General features: G+C 44.0%; 1 protein-coding gene across 4 annotated transcripts in view; it reads left to right on the top strand.

Annotated features, from left to right (window-relative positions):
* The window catches only part of GPN1 (GPN-loop GTPase 1), a 67,875-nt gene that overhangs the window by 14,228 nt on the left and 37,423 nt on the right, over positions 1 to 16,224 (top strand). For all 4 annotated transcript variants that reach the window (XM_075063519.1, XM_075063517.1, XM_075063518.1 and 1 more), the window contains exon 9: positions 5,888 to 6,034. In XM_075063519.1, the coding sequence (XP_074919620.1) occupies positions 5,888 to 6,034 (147 nt within the window). The remainder of the gene's footprint in view (positions 1 to 5,887; positions 6,035 to 16,224) is intronic.

Raw genomic sequence — 16,224 nt, 5'->3', positions numbered from 1 at the left:
CTTGTTGAACCTCATCAGGTTTCTTTTGGCCCAATCCTCTAATTTGTCTAGGTCCCTCTGTATCCTATCCCTACCCTCCAGCGTATCTACCACTCCTCCCAGTTTAGTGTCCTCTGCAAACTTGCTGAGAGTGCAGTCCACGATCGTTAATGAAGATATTGAACAAAACCGGCCCCAGGACCAACCCTTGGAGCACTCCACTTGAAACCAGCTGCCAACTAGACATGGAGCCATTGATCACTACCCGCTGAGCCTGACCATCTAGCCAGCTTTCTAGCCACCTTATAGTCTAGTCATCCAGTCCATACTTCTTTAACTTGCCGGCAAGAATACTGTGGGAGACCGTATCAAAAGCTTTGCTAAAGTCAAGAAATAACACATCCACTGCTTTCCCCTCATCCACAGACCCAGTTATCTCCTCATAGAAGGCAATTAGTTTAGTCAAGCATGACTTGCCCTTGGTGAATCCGTGCTGACTGTTCCTGGTCACTTTCCTCTCCTCTAAGTGCTTCAGAATTGATTCCTTGAGGACCTGCTCCATGATTTTTCTAGTGACTGAGGTGAGATAATTAAGTGGTTTCTTTTGTGCTTAAAATCTATGAATAGGAGGCTTATTTTTGATGTGGAAAAGATAAAGGCAGCTAAACTTAGCCATAAGGTAACTGACAATAGTGATCAAATCTAGGAAAGTGAAGGTAGCATTTCAATTTGATAAGCCATTAAATATTTGTGAAGGATGCTAGTTGTGTCATGTCTGGTATCAAAATGGAAGAGTAGGTCTGAGGAATAGAGAAGAGCTTTGTTCTACAGAAAAGCGACAAAGAGTCGCATGCATTTGAAGTGGGTATTCACCCATGAAAGCTTATGCTCCAATACTTCTGTTAGTCTATAAGGTGCCACAGGATTCTTTGTCACTTTTCACAGATCCAGACTAACATGGCTACCCCTCTGATGCATTCTACAGAAAATTATCTCTAAATTGGAGAAACTGCCAGACTCCTTCCTTTTCCTCTTATGTTTCCCTGTCTTTCTTATATCAAGCTGTCAAACTTTGCTGTGAAACTTCAGTCTCGAGAGACCCTAATTTTGTAGGGTTCTGCCTGGATGCTAGGTTTTCAAAAACATGTATGTACTTAGAACCACAAATCCCACTGAGAGTGACCTATGCTCCTAAATCACTTAAAATTTAAAAAAATGACCCTTGCCTCACAGAGGTTAGAATCTAAATATAAGATGAGACACAACAGGCAAGTTTGGTAAGCAATAGGAGGGAGAAAGGGGAAGGCAGGGCCAGGGTAACACAGCTAAGACTCTTCCGCTACTGTCATGGTACAATTTCCCCACTCTAAACCTTAGCATCCAAAAGATGGGGTACCAGCATGAATTCCTCTAAGCTTAATTGCCAGCTTAGAACCTGTAGCGCTGCCACCAACCAGGAATTCCAGTGCCTGGTACACTCTGGTCCCCCCAAAACCTTGCCCGGGGACCCCCAAGACCCAGACCCTCTGGATCTTTTACCACACCACAAGGAAAGTAAACCCTTTCCCACCGTTGCCTCTCCCAGCTTCCCTCCCTGGGTACCCCCTGGAAGATCACTGTGATTCAAACTCCTTGAATCTTAAACAGAGAGGAAAATGCACCTTCTCCCCACCTCTCAGTTCTCTCCCCTACCCAGACTCTCTCTCAGAGAGACAGTAATTCTAACACAAGAGAGAATTAGCCTCTCTCTCCCCTTCCCCTTTCTCCCCACCAACTTCCCTGGTGAATGCCACCCCGTCCCCTGGGGTCTCACACAGAATCATAAAAAAAAAAAAAATCAGGATTCTTAAACAAGAAAGCTTTAATTAAGAGAGAAAAACAGTAAAAATTATCTTTGTAAATTTAAGATGGATTAGTATCAGGTTTTTCAGCTATAGACCACCTGGAATACCTCCCAGCCTAAGTATACAAGTACAAATTAAAATCCTTTCAGCAAAATACAAATTTAACTCCTTCCAAGCCAAATGCATACATTTGCAAATAAAGAAAACAAAGAAAACAAACATAAGCCTAACTCGCCTTATCTACCTAGTACTCACTATTTTGAACTGATAAGAGCCTATATTGGAGAGAAACCTAGTTGCACGTCCGGTCACACTCAGAACCCAGAGAGAACAACCACCAAAAACTAACAGCACACACACACAAACTTCCCTCCCTCCAGATTTGAAAGTATCCTGTCCCCTGATTGGTTCTCTGATCAGGTGACAGCCAGGCGTACTGAACTTTGTTAACCCTTTACAGTCAAAAGAGATATAAAGTACTTCTGTTCTATTAAATTCTACTATCTGTTTATGACAGCTACAGAGATAGCTAGTGCACAATGTGATTTTTGATTCAGTTGAAAAGTTCTGCCATTTAAAAAAATAGTATTAAAAGTTTCTGTTGCTGTTCTTGTGTTTGAACATACTTGTGTATGTCCACAGACAAATGATCACCCCCAATTCTGCCCTCCCAGTGTCCTTTCCAGGGTTTAAGGGCTGCCATCTCCAGCAGACTGCTTTGCCTAAAAAAAAAAAAAAAAAATCATTGGGGCTTCTGAGGGACTGAAGATCTTTGCCCCTGCTTCTTTTCCTCACTTCTCTGGACCTGCCGGGAGAACTAGCTTCACATGCCTGGATGAGGGCCCCAGTTAGTCTCTCCTCATCTGCAGAGAGTTACTCTAGTTGGGACTCCCTGTTTCTAACTGCTACACCTTTCCTTTGACTCCAGTCTTCTCCTTTTTACACTGATTTTACGTGCCATCTTCACTGACACAGACCACATTTCTGCCACCTTTCACTTATACTGGATACCTTAACCCTTCAACTAGAGGTGTGGTTCAGTACCTATCTTCATATCTACCCCCATAGTCTTGCCCTGCCCTAGTAAGGTAGGGAGAATTTTCTAAACCTACCACTTCTCAATAATGGGCTGAGTTTCCTTGCCCAACAGAAAAAGCACAAATGGAGTCCTGTAAACAAATTCTTTTCTATTACCCAAGTTCCTTTTTCTTAAGGCGAGAGTCCTCTGTGCTGTAATGGGCATCCTTTGGCAAAGCCTGTTGGTGTTGATAGTTGACACTACTTAACTGTAAACTTGGCAGATACCAATCATCTTAAGGATATGTTTCCATTCCTTTTTATGTATACTCTTAAAGGAATGCTGTCAGCTTGAAGCCTAGTCCACTTTTACAAATGTGATAGTTATTTCAGATGCTACTTATTTCCTGGAGTCACTCCATTCCTGAACTATTCCTTCTCTCCCTCACTTGCCTTGGCAACCCCCTGCCTTGAATGGCAGCCTCGCTTCTCTCATACACACCTGATCAAAGACCCACTGTCCTGAGTGCCCGCACTACTCTCCCCTGCTCTAGAGGCCACCACCTTGCATGCCCCCTCCAAGCCTTCCTATATTCCTCTGACAGTTTTGATTTTACATCTTCCTAATCTTACAATGTATCTCTGCTTTTGCTGTATAAGAACCTGACCTGGTTATCACAGTGGAGCAGTGAAGCTGTCTGCACACAGTGCTGTCTACTGTACAAAGTCAGTAAAATGGAAAAATGACTATTTCAGTTACTGTATATGCAGTGGTGTGAAGTGACCCCTTTAACACCCCTCTAGTCATAAGGAGGAAAGGTGTGTGTGGGGGGGGGCGGCGAACAGCAGCTGTGGGGGGTTGTTAATGGGTTACAGGTTGTTGTAATAAGCCATAAATCCAGTGTGTCTATTCAGTCCATGATTTTTTAGTGTCTAGCAAAGTAATGAATTTAAGTTCCTAGGCTTGTCTGTTGAAAGTATTGCATTATGGTTATATTATAGCTTAATTTGACATAAATTGTGTCGCTCGGGTGTGATCTCACCCCATCTAACATCCCATCACAGTCCATTGGGCATATTTACCTGCTAATAATCAAAGATCAATTAATTGCCAAAATTAAGCTATACCATCATACCATCCCTTCCATAAACTTATCAAGCTTAGTCTTGAAGCCAGATATGTCTTTTGCCCCCACTACTCCCCTTGGAAGGCTGTTCCAGAACTTCACTCCTCTAATGGTTAGATTACCTTCCCTCTAATCCCATGACTGCTTTGTTTACTTAAAAGCCTGTGGTGAGTGACCTTGTCAAAGGCTTTTTGAAAGTCCAAGAATACTTCAGCCACTCGATTACCCTTGTCCACATGCTTGTTGACACCCTCAGAGAATTCTCATAGACTGATGAGGCATGATTTTCCTTTACAAAAGCCCTGTTGACTCTTCCCCAACAAATTATGTCCATCTATGTGTCTGATAATTTTGTTCTTTTCTATAGTTCCAACCAATCTGCCTGTTATTGAAGTTAGGCTTACTGGCCTGGAGGTGCCAGGACTGCCTCTGGAGCCTCTTTTTTTTAAAATCAGCATTACATTAGCTACCATTCAGTCATCTGATACAGAGGCTGATTTAAGTGATAGGTTGCATACTACAATAGTAGTTCAATTTAGTATGAATTCCTTCAGAACATTTGGTGAATACCATGTGGTCTTAGTGACTTATTACTGTTTGTTATCAATCTGTTCCAAAGCTCCTCTATTGACACCTCAATCTGGGACAGTTCCTCAGATTTGGCAAATAAAAAGAATGACTCTGTTGCTGGAATCTCCTCCACATCTTCTGCAGTGAAGACCAATGCAAAGAATTAATTTAGCTTCTCCCCAATGGCCTTGTCTTCCTTGAGTGCTTTTGATATAATAAACTATATAGTTTCCAGTTCGCTGCTGGACTTCTGTCTGCATTATTTTTACTCTTGCAGGTTTTCTTTTTGGCTGGGGCTGGTGAGTGATTAAAATGGCCTAAGTTTAGAGTATTTTTGTTAGGTGTATCTGCTTCACTCACTCACAAAACTCCTGTTTACTGCTGTATTCGCTGCTTTCTCTGGCTGCTTAGGAGCTGGCTTTTTAAGCCCCCATTTTCCCTGAGTTATCCCTGCCTCTTGTCAAGGGACCTAAAAGGATTTAAGTATCAAAGGATAGCAGGCTAGAGCCTCATTAGTAAACTCTCAGCCTAGCCTAGCACTTGGTTTAGCACGCAACCCCCAAAACAGACCATGCTATAATCTTCACTATAAGGAATCACATGGCAGGCAAGCAAGCACAGAACAAACTGACAGACAGGCTCACCCAGTCTTTCTTCCTTCACTTGTAAAAGTCCTTTGCAAAACTCCCCTTTACTGCTCCTATTCTTTTGTCTTCCCTATTCTCCCCCAAATACATTTGTCTTGCATTAAAAATTATATTGTAAGTTTTATGGGGGCAGGGAGTGCTGTACTATATGATTGCATAGCTCTTATTGCTGTGGTGCTCGGTGAGTAGTGTTTGGTCACTAATTAAAAAACTGAAGTTTTTGAAGCCAACTAACAGTGTGTGAGGTCATAAGTGAGGACTCAGCTTGCCTAGATCCCAATAATGCAGTCTCATACACACTGGCAGTGCCCCATTGGCCTCAGTGGGACTGCACGCAGACCTGCGAGTTCTCCTATGTTGATCAACTTGCAGTAGCAATGCCTTAAACTCTAAACATACCTTTTAAAAATAGTGTTGGGGTTTGTACCTTTTTCAGATTGAAACAGCTGAACTGGCAAAACAAAGCATGGGATATTTCCCATGGCTGAACTGGCAAAACAAAGCATGGGATTACTCCCAACAGGGATTACTCCCAACAGGGAGTGAATGTTTTGGAAAGTTATGAGCATTTGGTAATGGAGTTAGAATGAAAACTGTTTACTAGTCTTAACTCTCAGGTACTATCAAGTGCCTATGCTAATACAGAACCAACCAACCACCATCATCTCTGAAAACTGACTTCTCATTTCCTTATACATTCCAGACAGATATCATTGATCACAGTTTTGCAGTAGAATGGATGCAGGATTTTGAGATCTTTCAAGATGCCTTGAATCAAGAGACAACATATGTTAGTAACCTGACTCGTTCCATGAGCCTGGTGTTGGATGAGTTTTACAGCTCACTCAAGGTAAGCCTCCTCCCCTATTCACTACCCCCTACACAGGGATCTCTCTCCACTGCTCTCAGCCTTTATTCCCTTGCTGAGTCCTGTGTCCTGGGGCATAGAGAGGACTGATTTCTCTGCATCATTCTTCAGAGAATAAGGGGCAAATGGTTTGGATTACTTTATCCTGCCTCAGGGGAAAAGGGGTGTGCAAGCTGGCAGAGGGAGTAATTTAAAATTAAATTGCAAATAAATCACCAGAGAAAGCAAAGAATGAAGTAGTCGTGTTCCTAAGAAAGCAGTGTAATTGTTGGAGTGGATGATGTCCTTTCAGAGTCTCTCATTTGAAATGCCTTGTACTCTAGCAGGGTCAGCTAAGCCCTTCATCCTTTTTAAAGGAGTCTGATTCAGTTCTGTACCACTTACTGAAGGAGGATGTTTTCGTCATGACCATAGAAACAAAGATCTAGCCCATATGGTAAATGGGAAGATACCTTTTCCTACCCCAGTGAGACTGGGAGGCTAAACCCATTACTATAAAGTACTTAAATAATCGAGTAATGAGTGCCATTGTAAAGTCTATATAACAGGGAGTGCCAGTGATCCCATAGCTATTTCATTGGAGTTGCATGGTGTCCCTCCCATAATGTCCCCTTGCTGCAGAATTGTGCTCCCCATTAGCTTTCAGCTTTAAAAAAGTGTTAAATTTTTTTATTTTCTTTTTAATCATTGTGCTCTCACCCATGCTGCCCCACGTGCTTGGCAGGTGTTTCCTGTAAACATCCACAAAGACACCTCATTATCCACCTTGAACTCCCTCTTCAAAACTGTCCTTTGCCACAGTGCCTACAAAAAACTTGACAATAGTTAGGCTGTTGGTGTACAAAGACTATTGTCTATAATGCAGAACCATACTGTCTCCTTGTTCACTTGTACCCCTCCATCTGCCCATATCCATCTGTGGTCTCTTGCCTCATACTTGATTTTAATCTCTGTGAGTCAGGTACTGTCTTTTTGCTCTGTATCTGTATAGCAGGGGTCAGCAATCTCCTGGGTCCCGGCTGCCAGCCCCACTCAGCCTGCTACCGGCTGAGCGACTGGAACCCCAGGCCGGCAAAAGGCTGAGCGGGACCAGCGACCGGGACCCCAGACTGGTGGCAGGTGCGCCCCCCGGTTTCCCCTCACCATGCTTGGGTTCTGCAGCTCCTGGAAGTGTGAACCGCCAGGGCACGGAGCCCTGATCCTGCTGCAGGAGGGGCAGCGGCGGCTCACACTCCCGGGAGCAGTAGAGCCTGAGCATGGTGAGTGGGGAGCCAGGGGGCACACAGGGACCGCCACCCGCATGCATCCGCTCCCTGGCTCCTCCCTCACCATGCTCGGGTTCTGCGGCTCCTGAAAGTGTGAGCTGCCACTGCTGCCCCTCCTGCAGCTCCCCCCACCCCACTGCCTCAGCACGCTGCGGGGGAGAGGCTGTGCACGCGGCAGCCCGGCAGCGTGTTTTGCCTCCACATGGAGCCAGCATCTGACCGGCATGGGCATGGTAAGGGGATTCCTGGGGGGGCAGTCAGGGTGCAGGGGGAGGGTTGTATGGATCAGGAGTCCCGGGGGTCTGTCTGGGGGCAGGGGTATGGATAAGGGTTGGGGCAGTCAGGGGACAGGTAGTGGGTAAGGTTCTAGGGGGGCAGTTAGGGTGCGGAGGTCTCAGGAGGGGGCAGTCAGGGGACAAGGAGAGGGGGGGAGTTGGGGGTTCTGACCAGGACAATCGGGGTGGGAAGTGGGAGGGAGTGGATGGGGGCGGGGCTAGGGAAGGGCTCTCCTCTTTTTTTATTGATGAAATATGGTAACCCTAGGCAATGGGGGAGCTGGGGAGTGCATAGGGGCTGGCGCCTGCATACATCCACAGCAGCCTGCAGGAACCCCTGGGGTGGGCACTGGACCGCAGCCTGGGCGGGGGAGAGGGCGTGACTGCTCCCCACTAGCAGCACTGCTGCCTTTGCAGGGCTGCTGTCCCCCTGCACCGTGTCGCCTCCTCCATGGCTGGGGCTCGCTGCTGCCACAAGCGGGACACTCTGGCTTTCTGGTGCCTCCAGAAGGCAGCTGCTCCCTGTTTAGCTGCTGCAGTGGCCCAAGCCTAGCAAAGCCAGTGAGTGGACTTGGGACAGGGGCCACCGGGGTTGGGTGGGGAGGGCTCGTGGGTGGGGGGGCTGTGCGCTCTCCAGGGGAGTTCAGGGGGTGGGAAGAGGGGAACCTGGTCTGGGGAGCAGCCCCTGGGGTCTATAAAGGCTCGTTGGGATTTGCCCCTCAGTGAACCGATTGGGGGCGGAGGGGTGGGGGAGAGGGCAGGGCAAGGTAGAAGTTTCACCTGGGGCGCAAAATATCCTTGTACTGGCCTTGCCCCAGAGGGTGTGTGCACCCCAGGTTAAGAACCACTGCACTAAACTGATCTGCATTTTAATTTAATTTTAAATGAAGCTTCTTAAACATTTTTAACAACTTGTTTACTTTACATACAACAATAGTTTATAGACTTAGAGAGAGCTTCTAAAAACATTAAAATGTATTACCAGCACGCTAAACCTTAAATTAGAGTGAATAAATGAAGACTCGGCACACCACGTCTGAAAGGTTGTCGACCCCTGCTGTTTAGCATCCAGCACGATCAGGTCCTGGTTCCTAGGCATGCTGGTAAAACTACAGATGATAATGATTAAGTGGACAGAGTGTAAGCTGTTGCTGTATCTTCTTCCTGAAACATTAGCTCTGTGTGAACTGCCCCATTCATCGTAACACGATGGTGAGTTTGAGACATAATAATTTAAAATGTCAACTCAAGTGTTTCACTGATAATTTTAGTGGAAACATCCAGCTAATGAGTTCATTCCATAATTCCAAATGGCTTCCTCTGTCTCCCTACTGCTGAAAGTACCAGCAGCCTGCTCCCACTATCTGTAAAAACCCTTCTGCTTTCCTCCCTGAGAGTTCTGTGATGCAGTTAGGTGTTGTCAGTACACAAATCTACACATATTGACATCTGAAAATGTGTGGAAAACAATGCTGAATTCAGTGTCAAAATAAATAACACCTGCTGCTGAATCAATAATGCCATTTCTTATATAGCACTCGTCTTCAGTATATCCCAGAGTGCTTCCTAATCTTTAATGAAGTTGTCCTCACAACACTTTGTTGTCAGTAGCTACCGGTGTGGGACTCTGCTCTTGTTCGATGATAACAGTCAACTGTGTGCATGTTCCCTCGGTGTGCTGCCCCAGTTCTGCACAGATAGCTGATACAGCAAACCCCGAGAGAACCCCCAAAGACTTTTGTCAAATGAAGCACAGTAGTAGTTTCCTATAGACTCTACAGGACATACTACGAATTTGTGTCCCTTGGCAATGGACTGGCTCAGTCAGTGGTGGGACTTTCCACTGCCCCATCAGCTGGACAAAGATGCGCACTCCAGGACCTACTTTTATACAGTTACAGGACAGATTACTCATTCCTACTGACATATTGAAGTATAGCCCCTTGACTCATTGGGGGCTGTCTCCCTCTTTGATCATGTCGGCTCAAACAAATCTATCCATCATGTTGTCCTTTTAACCCTGTCTTTAATATGCACCTGCCTGTTCCGTGTTATCTCTGTGGAGTGTTCTGATGCTATCTTGTCACAAGTTCCTCTTATTAGCGCTTATATGTGGCTGCACCTGCTTCTAGCAGCCCTCTTCTTGCCAACTTCTGTGAGTGGGGCCTGCCTCTGGCTCATAGCCCAGCTTTTGCTTAGCAGTCCCTGGAAGTACTTTGGTTCAGGCTTCAGGCCTCAGACTGGGCCTCTGACACAAGAGTTTGTTTCAGGGCCTCATCTTACTACACACCTGTTGTTTAGGGAGGAGTGCTGTCCCCATTTTACAGATGGAGAACTGAAGCAGAGAGAGGCTACGTAACTTTCCCACGGTCATACAGGAAGTCTGTGGTGGAGAAGGGAGTTGAACCCAGTTTTCCCATGTCTTAAACCAGTGTCCTGCATGGATCCTTTGGCTAGAGCATAACTTAAATATACTGTACTGATTGCGTGATTTGTTTTCATACCTAATTCAATAAAATTCTGCTGTTTTGTATGTAAATAAATATGTCAGATTTTCTGGTCTGTATCACTAGAGAACCACAGAAATCGGGTGGGTTTTACCACATACTTTAGGCCTTGATCATATTGCAGGTATTCTTGTACTTTATAAAAATTGCTGTGTATCCTCGATGTTTATTAGTTGTAGCACGGTAGCATCCAAAGGCCCACGGTCTGGGCTGCATTGTGCTGCATAGACAGAGGAAGACACTGCCCCTGCTCCAAAAGCCTTGTAATCTCAAGACCAAAATTAGATGAGATGGCACAACATATAAACAAAGTGATCAGGGTCATGACAGGCCATGTCTGTATTTCCATCCAGGGAAATGGAGCACAGAGGCTAAATGACTTGCCCAAGGTCACACAGTAAGTCTGTAGCAGAACACAGAATTGAACCCCAGTTTCCCAAGTTCCAGGCTAGCCCCTGGCCTATCCTCCGTTTCTAGAAAGCTCTGGGATGCTTTGTTTTCCATTGAGTTATCTGTAAGCTCCTCAGGACAGGGACCTTGTTGTCTGTCCTGTCTATAACCTTGTGCTCCTGCTCAGTTGTCTCATCATTCCTTCTGCTTGCCCTTTCATTCACACCATCCCCCTTTCCGATACACTTCTCCACTCCATGCAGCACCCCAAATTATGATAAGCCTTCGATTTAAATAAAAGGCTGTTTAGGTCAGAGCAGGGACTATGTCGTCTTTGTTTTTAAAGCCCTTTGAATCATAGAAACGTAGAACTGAAAGGGAGCCCAAGAGGTTATCTAGTCCACCTTACTTCCCTGTGCTGAGGCGGGATCAGTTAAACCTAGATTGTCCTTGACAGCTATTTATCCAACCTGTTTATAAAAAATCTCCAGTAATGAAAATTCCACAACCTCCCTTAGTAACCTATTCCACAACATAACTAACTTTATAGTTAGAAAGTTTTTCTTAATATCTAACCTAAATCTCACTTGTTCCAGATTAAGACAATTCTTGTCCTGCCTTCAGTGAACATGGAGATCAGTTGATAATTATCTTCTTTGTAACAGTCCTTAATGCATTTAAAGACTATCATCAAGTCCCTCTTCCCTTCTACTGACTAAAAAGGCCCAGTTTTTTAACTCTTCCTCATAAGTCAGGCTTTCTGAACCTTTTATAATTTTTCTTGTTCTCCTCTGCACTCCCTCTGATTTGTCCACATTTTTCATAGTGTGGCACCCAGAACTGGACACAACACTCCTGCCGAGGGCTGACCAGTACCACATAGAGTGGAACAGTTGCCTTCCATGTCTCAATATGACATCCCTGTTAATACATCCCAGAATATTGGTCTTTGTTGGCTCATATTCAGTTTGCTATCCACTAAAACACCCAAATCCTTTTCAGCAGTAATACCACCTTGCAGTTATTCTCTATTTTGTAGTTGTGCATTTGATTTTTTTCCTTTTTAAGTGTAGTACTTTTTACCTGTCTTTACTGAATTTAATCTTGTTAAATTCAGACCAGTTCTCTAATTTATCAAGATCACTTTGAATTCTAATTGGCATCACATTAGCTATCTGCCAGTCATTTAGTACAGAAGCTGATTTAAGTGAGAGGTTATATACCACAGTTAGTAGTTCTTCAGTTTCATATTAGAGTTCCTTCAGAACCACTGGGTGAATGTCATCTGGTCCTGGTGATTTATTACTGTTTAATTTATCAATTTGTTCCAAAACCACCTCTAATGACACCTCAGTCTGGGACAGTTTTCAGAATGGAGAGGGGTAAGTAAGTGTCCCCCAGCGATCTGTACTGGGACCTGTGCTGATCAACATGTTCACAAATTATCTGGAAAAAGGGGTAAACAGTGAAGTGACAAAGTTTGCAGATGATACAAAATTACTCGAGATAGTTAAGTCCAACGCAGACTGAGAAGAGTTACAAAGGGATCTCACAAAACTGGGTGACTGGGCAACAAAATGGCAGATGAAATTCAATGTTGATAAATGCAAAGTAATGCACAATGGAAAATATAATCCCAACTATACATATAAAATGATGGGGTCTAAATTAGCTTTTAGCACTCAGGAAAGAGATCTGAGAGCCATAGCAAGTAGTTCTCTGAAAACATCTGTTCAATGTGCTGTGACAGTCAAAAAAGCTAACAGTGTTAAGAACCATTAGGAAAGAGGAAATAAGACAAACTCTCCATCTTAATGGTACTCTGATATCTTGAACACAGTGTGACGTTCTGGTTGCCCCATCTCAAGAAAGATGTTTTGGAAAAAGAACAGAAAGATCAACAAAAATGATTAAGGATATGGAACATCTTCCCTATGAGGAGAGATTAAAAAGATTGGTACTATTTAGCTTGGAAAAGAGACTACTTGGGGGGAATGTGATAGAGGTCTATAAAACCATGAATGGTGTGGACAGAGTTAATAGGGAAGTGTGGTTTACCAATCACATAACTCAACAATCAGAGCTCACTCAATGAAATTAATAGGCGGCAGGTTTAAAACAAACAAAAGGAGCTACTATTTCACACAATGCACAGTCAACCTGTGGAGCGCATTGCTAGGGGATGTTGTGAAGGCCAAAAATATAACTGGATTAAAACAAGAATTAGATAAATTCATGGAGAATAGGTCCATCAATGGCTATTAGCCAAGATGGTCAGAGATGCAATCCTTGCCTTGGGTGTCCCTAAGCCTGTGAATGCCAGACACGAGATGGATCACTTGATTACCCTGTTGTGTTCTTTCCCTTTGAAGCATCTGGCATTAGTTGCTGCCAGAAGACAAGATACTGGACTCGGTGGACTATATGATCGTACTCATATGGCCATTCTTATGTATTAGGAAACAAAGGGTAGGAATAAATGGTCAGGGAGAGAGGTAAATAGTGGTGTTTCCAGGGGTCTGTACTGGGACCAGTCCTATTCAGCATATTCATAAATGATTTGCAGTTGTGGTTACCTCATCTCAAAAAAGATATATTGGACTTGGAAAAAGTACAGAGAAGGGCAACCAAACTGATTAGGGGTATGGAACAGCTTCTGTATGAGGAGAGATTAGTAAGATTGTGATTTTTCAGCTTGGAAAATAGACGACTGAGGGGGGATATAATAGAGGTTTATAAAATCATGATTGGTGTGGAGAAGGTAAAAAGGAAGTGTTATTTACTCACAAGAAGTAGGGGTCACCAAATGAAATTAATAGGCAGCAGGTTTAAAACAAACAAACAAAAAGAAGTATTTCTTCACACAACACAGTTATCCGGTGGAACTCTTTGCCAGGAGATGTTGTGTAGGCCAAGACTATAACAGGGTTCAAAAAAGAACTAGATAAATTCATGGAGGATAGGTCCATCAATGGCTATTAGCCAGGATGGGCAGGGATTGTGTCCCTAGCCTCTGTTTACCAGAAGCTGGGAATGGGTGACAGGGATGGATCGCTTGATGATGACCTGTTCTGTTCATTCCCTCTGGGGCAACTGGCATTGGCCACTGTCAGGATGGAAGACAGGATGCTGGGCTAGATGGACCTTTGGTCCGACCCAGTATGGCTGTTCTTATGTTTAATCCTGTCCTCCAAAGTGCTTGCAACCCATTCCAGTTTGGTGTCATCCACACGTTTTATAAGTATGCTCTCCACTCCATTATGCAAATTATTAATGAAAATATGAATAGTACCTAGACTCAAGGCTGACCCCTGCGGGACCCCACTAGATATGCCCACTCTTTGACAGTAAAGCCATTTTATAGTAATTTCAACTAGATTACATTTCCTTGGTTTGTGTATCATAATGGCAAGTGGGAATGTTGTCAGATGTCACTGGTGTGGTGCTCTGCTCTGTTCATTTATAACAGTTATCTGCCTGCGTGTGTTCCCTCTGTGTGCTGCCCCAGCTATGTGCAGATAGCTGGCACAGCAGACCCCAAAAAAAACCCAAATGACCACAGACTCTAATAAGGTACGAAGGCATCCAGCCAGGTTTATTGCCAAATGAAACACAGTCTTTGCCTCCCCCGATCAGATGTCTACAGTTCTGCTAGTATGTATGTGCTCCCTGACGATGGACCAGCTCACTCAGTGGCGGGATTTGCCACTGCCCCCTAGGCCAGACCAAGACATCCACTTGGAGTGCATTCTTATACACAGGTACAAACAGGTTACACATCACTCCTGACATATTGAGGTACAACCCCTCTACGCATTAGCGTGCTGCCTCTCCCCTGGTACAGGTTGGTTCAAACAAACAAGTCTATCCATCGTATTGTCCTTCTGACTCTGTCTTTAGGATGGGTCTGCTTATTCCTTGTTATCTCTATGGACTATGTTCATACCGGGATGTTCTGAGGCCATCCTGGCACACGTTCATCTTATTAGTGCTTATATGTATATACTTGCTTTTAGCAGCCTTCTTTTTGCCAACTTCTGTGAGCAGGGCCTGCCTCTGGCTCACAGCTTAACTTTACTTTATGTTAGCAAAGTTTTGACCATTACTTCAGTTCAGGCCTCAGGCCTCATACTGGACCTCGGACACCAAGGGTTTATGTCTCAAGGCCTCATCTTACTATAGGGACTATGTCAAAAGCCTACTAAAAGCAAGATATATCACATCTAATGCTTCCCCTCTTTCTGCTAGGCCAGTAATCTTGTCAAGGAAGGAAATTAACTTGGCTTGGCATGATTTGCTCTTGACTATACATGCTGGGTATTTCTTATTACTCTATTGTCCTTTAGGTGCTTAAAAATTGATTGTTCAATCATTTATTCCAGTATATTCCGGATGTTGAGGTTGGGCTGACTGGTCAATAATTCCCTGGGTTCTCTTTTTAAAGATGGATGCTATGTTTCCCCTTCTCCAGCCCCGCAGTGCATCACTCGTCCTCCATGAGTTCCTGAATGTAATCGGCAAAGGGTCCAAGATTGCTTCAGCTAGTTTCTGAAGTACCTTTGGGTGAATTTTATTCTGATTTATCTAAATATTCTTTATTCCCTATTCTGGGTTGTGTTTCTTCCCCCTTGTCAATTTTAATTGTGTTAAGCATCTGGCAAATCATGGCATCATATAAATCATAAAAATATTGCTATGCATACTTATCATGCTAAATAGTTAATTGTACTGAGCTGCTTTATAATACAAGACCTAAACTCTGAATGGTAACTTTCTGCACAGATTTTGAGGCCAGGAGAGACCAATAGACAGTTCCATGACAAAGTGTGGATGCCCTTTGGTGTAACAGAGGGTATTGAGTATCAGAGGGGTAGCCGTGTTAGTCTGGATCTGTAAGAGCAGCAAAGAGTCCTGTGGCACCTTATAGACTAAGGGACGTTTTGGAGCATGAGCTTTCGTGGGTGAATACTCACTTTGTCGGATCACCCATGAAAGCTCATGCTCCAAAACGTCTGTTAGTCTATAAGGTGCCACAGGACTCTTTGCTGCTTTTACAGGGGGTATTGAGGTGCAATGTGGGCTCCACCAGGGGTCAACGCTCAGTCCCTCGCTATTCATAATTGTGATGAATTTCATCAATAAGAAAATCAAAAATGGAATATTTTACTAAGTTGATCTGTGTAGACAATGTTGCTGTAATGCCCACTGCTGAGGAAGATTTGGTCCAAGCAACTGATGCCTGGAACAGGGAACTAACAAATTGTAACCTCAGAATGAGTAAAGCAAAGACTAAAATCATGTGGGTGGGTTGGGTGGAACCAAGATAGATGAATACCAACATTGAGAGCCAACGCCTAAATCAGGCTTCTGCGTGCAAGTATCTTTTGGGCTGATTAACAGCAAATGGCAAAATCAACCGAGAACATACAGAATGGGAAGAGACTGTCTAGAAAGGAGTATGACAGAAAGAGATCTAGGGGTCATAGTGGACCACAAGCTAAATGAGTCAACAGTGTGATACTGTTGCAAAAAAAGCAAACGTGATTATTGGATGCATTAACAGGTGTGTTGTAAACAAGACATGAGAAGTCATTCTTCCGCTCTACTCTGCATGGGCACCATCAATTTCAAGAAAGATGTGAAGAAATTGAGAGGGTCCAAGAAGAGCAACAAGAAGATTAAAAGGTCGAGAATGGGTATTAGTTTGAAAAGAGAAAACTTGTTCACCTTAGCCT

The sequence above is a fragment of the Chelonoidis abingdonii genome, chromosome 3 (genome assembly GCF_003597395.2).
Source record: "Chelonoidis abingdonii isolate Lonesome George chromosome 3, CheloAbing_2.0, whole genome shotgun sequence".
Classification (NCBI taxonomy): Eukaryota; Metazoa; Chordata; order Testudines; family Testudinidae; genus Chelonoidis; species Chelonoidis abingdonii.
The sequence above is the reverse complement of the archived record's forward strand: the minus strand, read 5'-3'. Positions and strand labels throughout refer to the sequence as shown.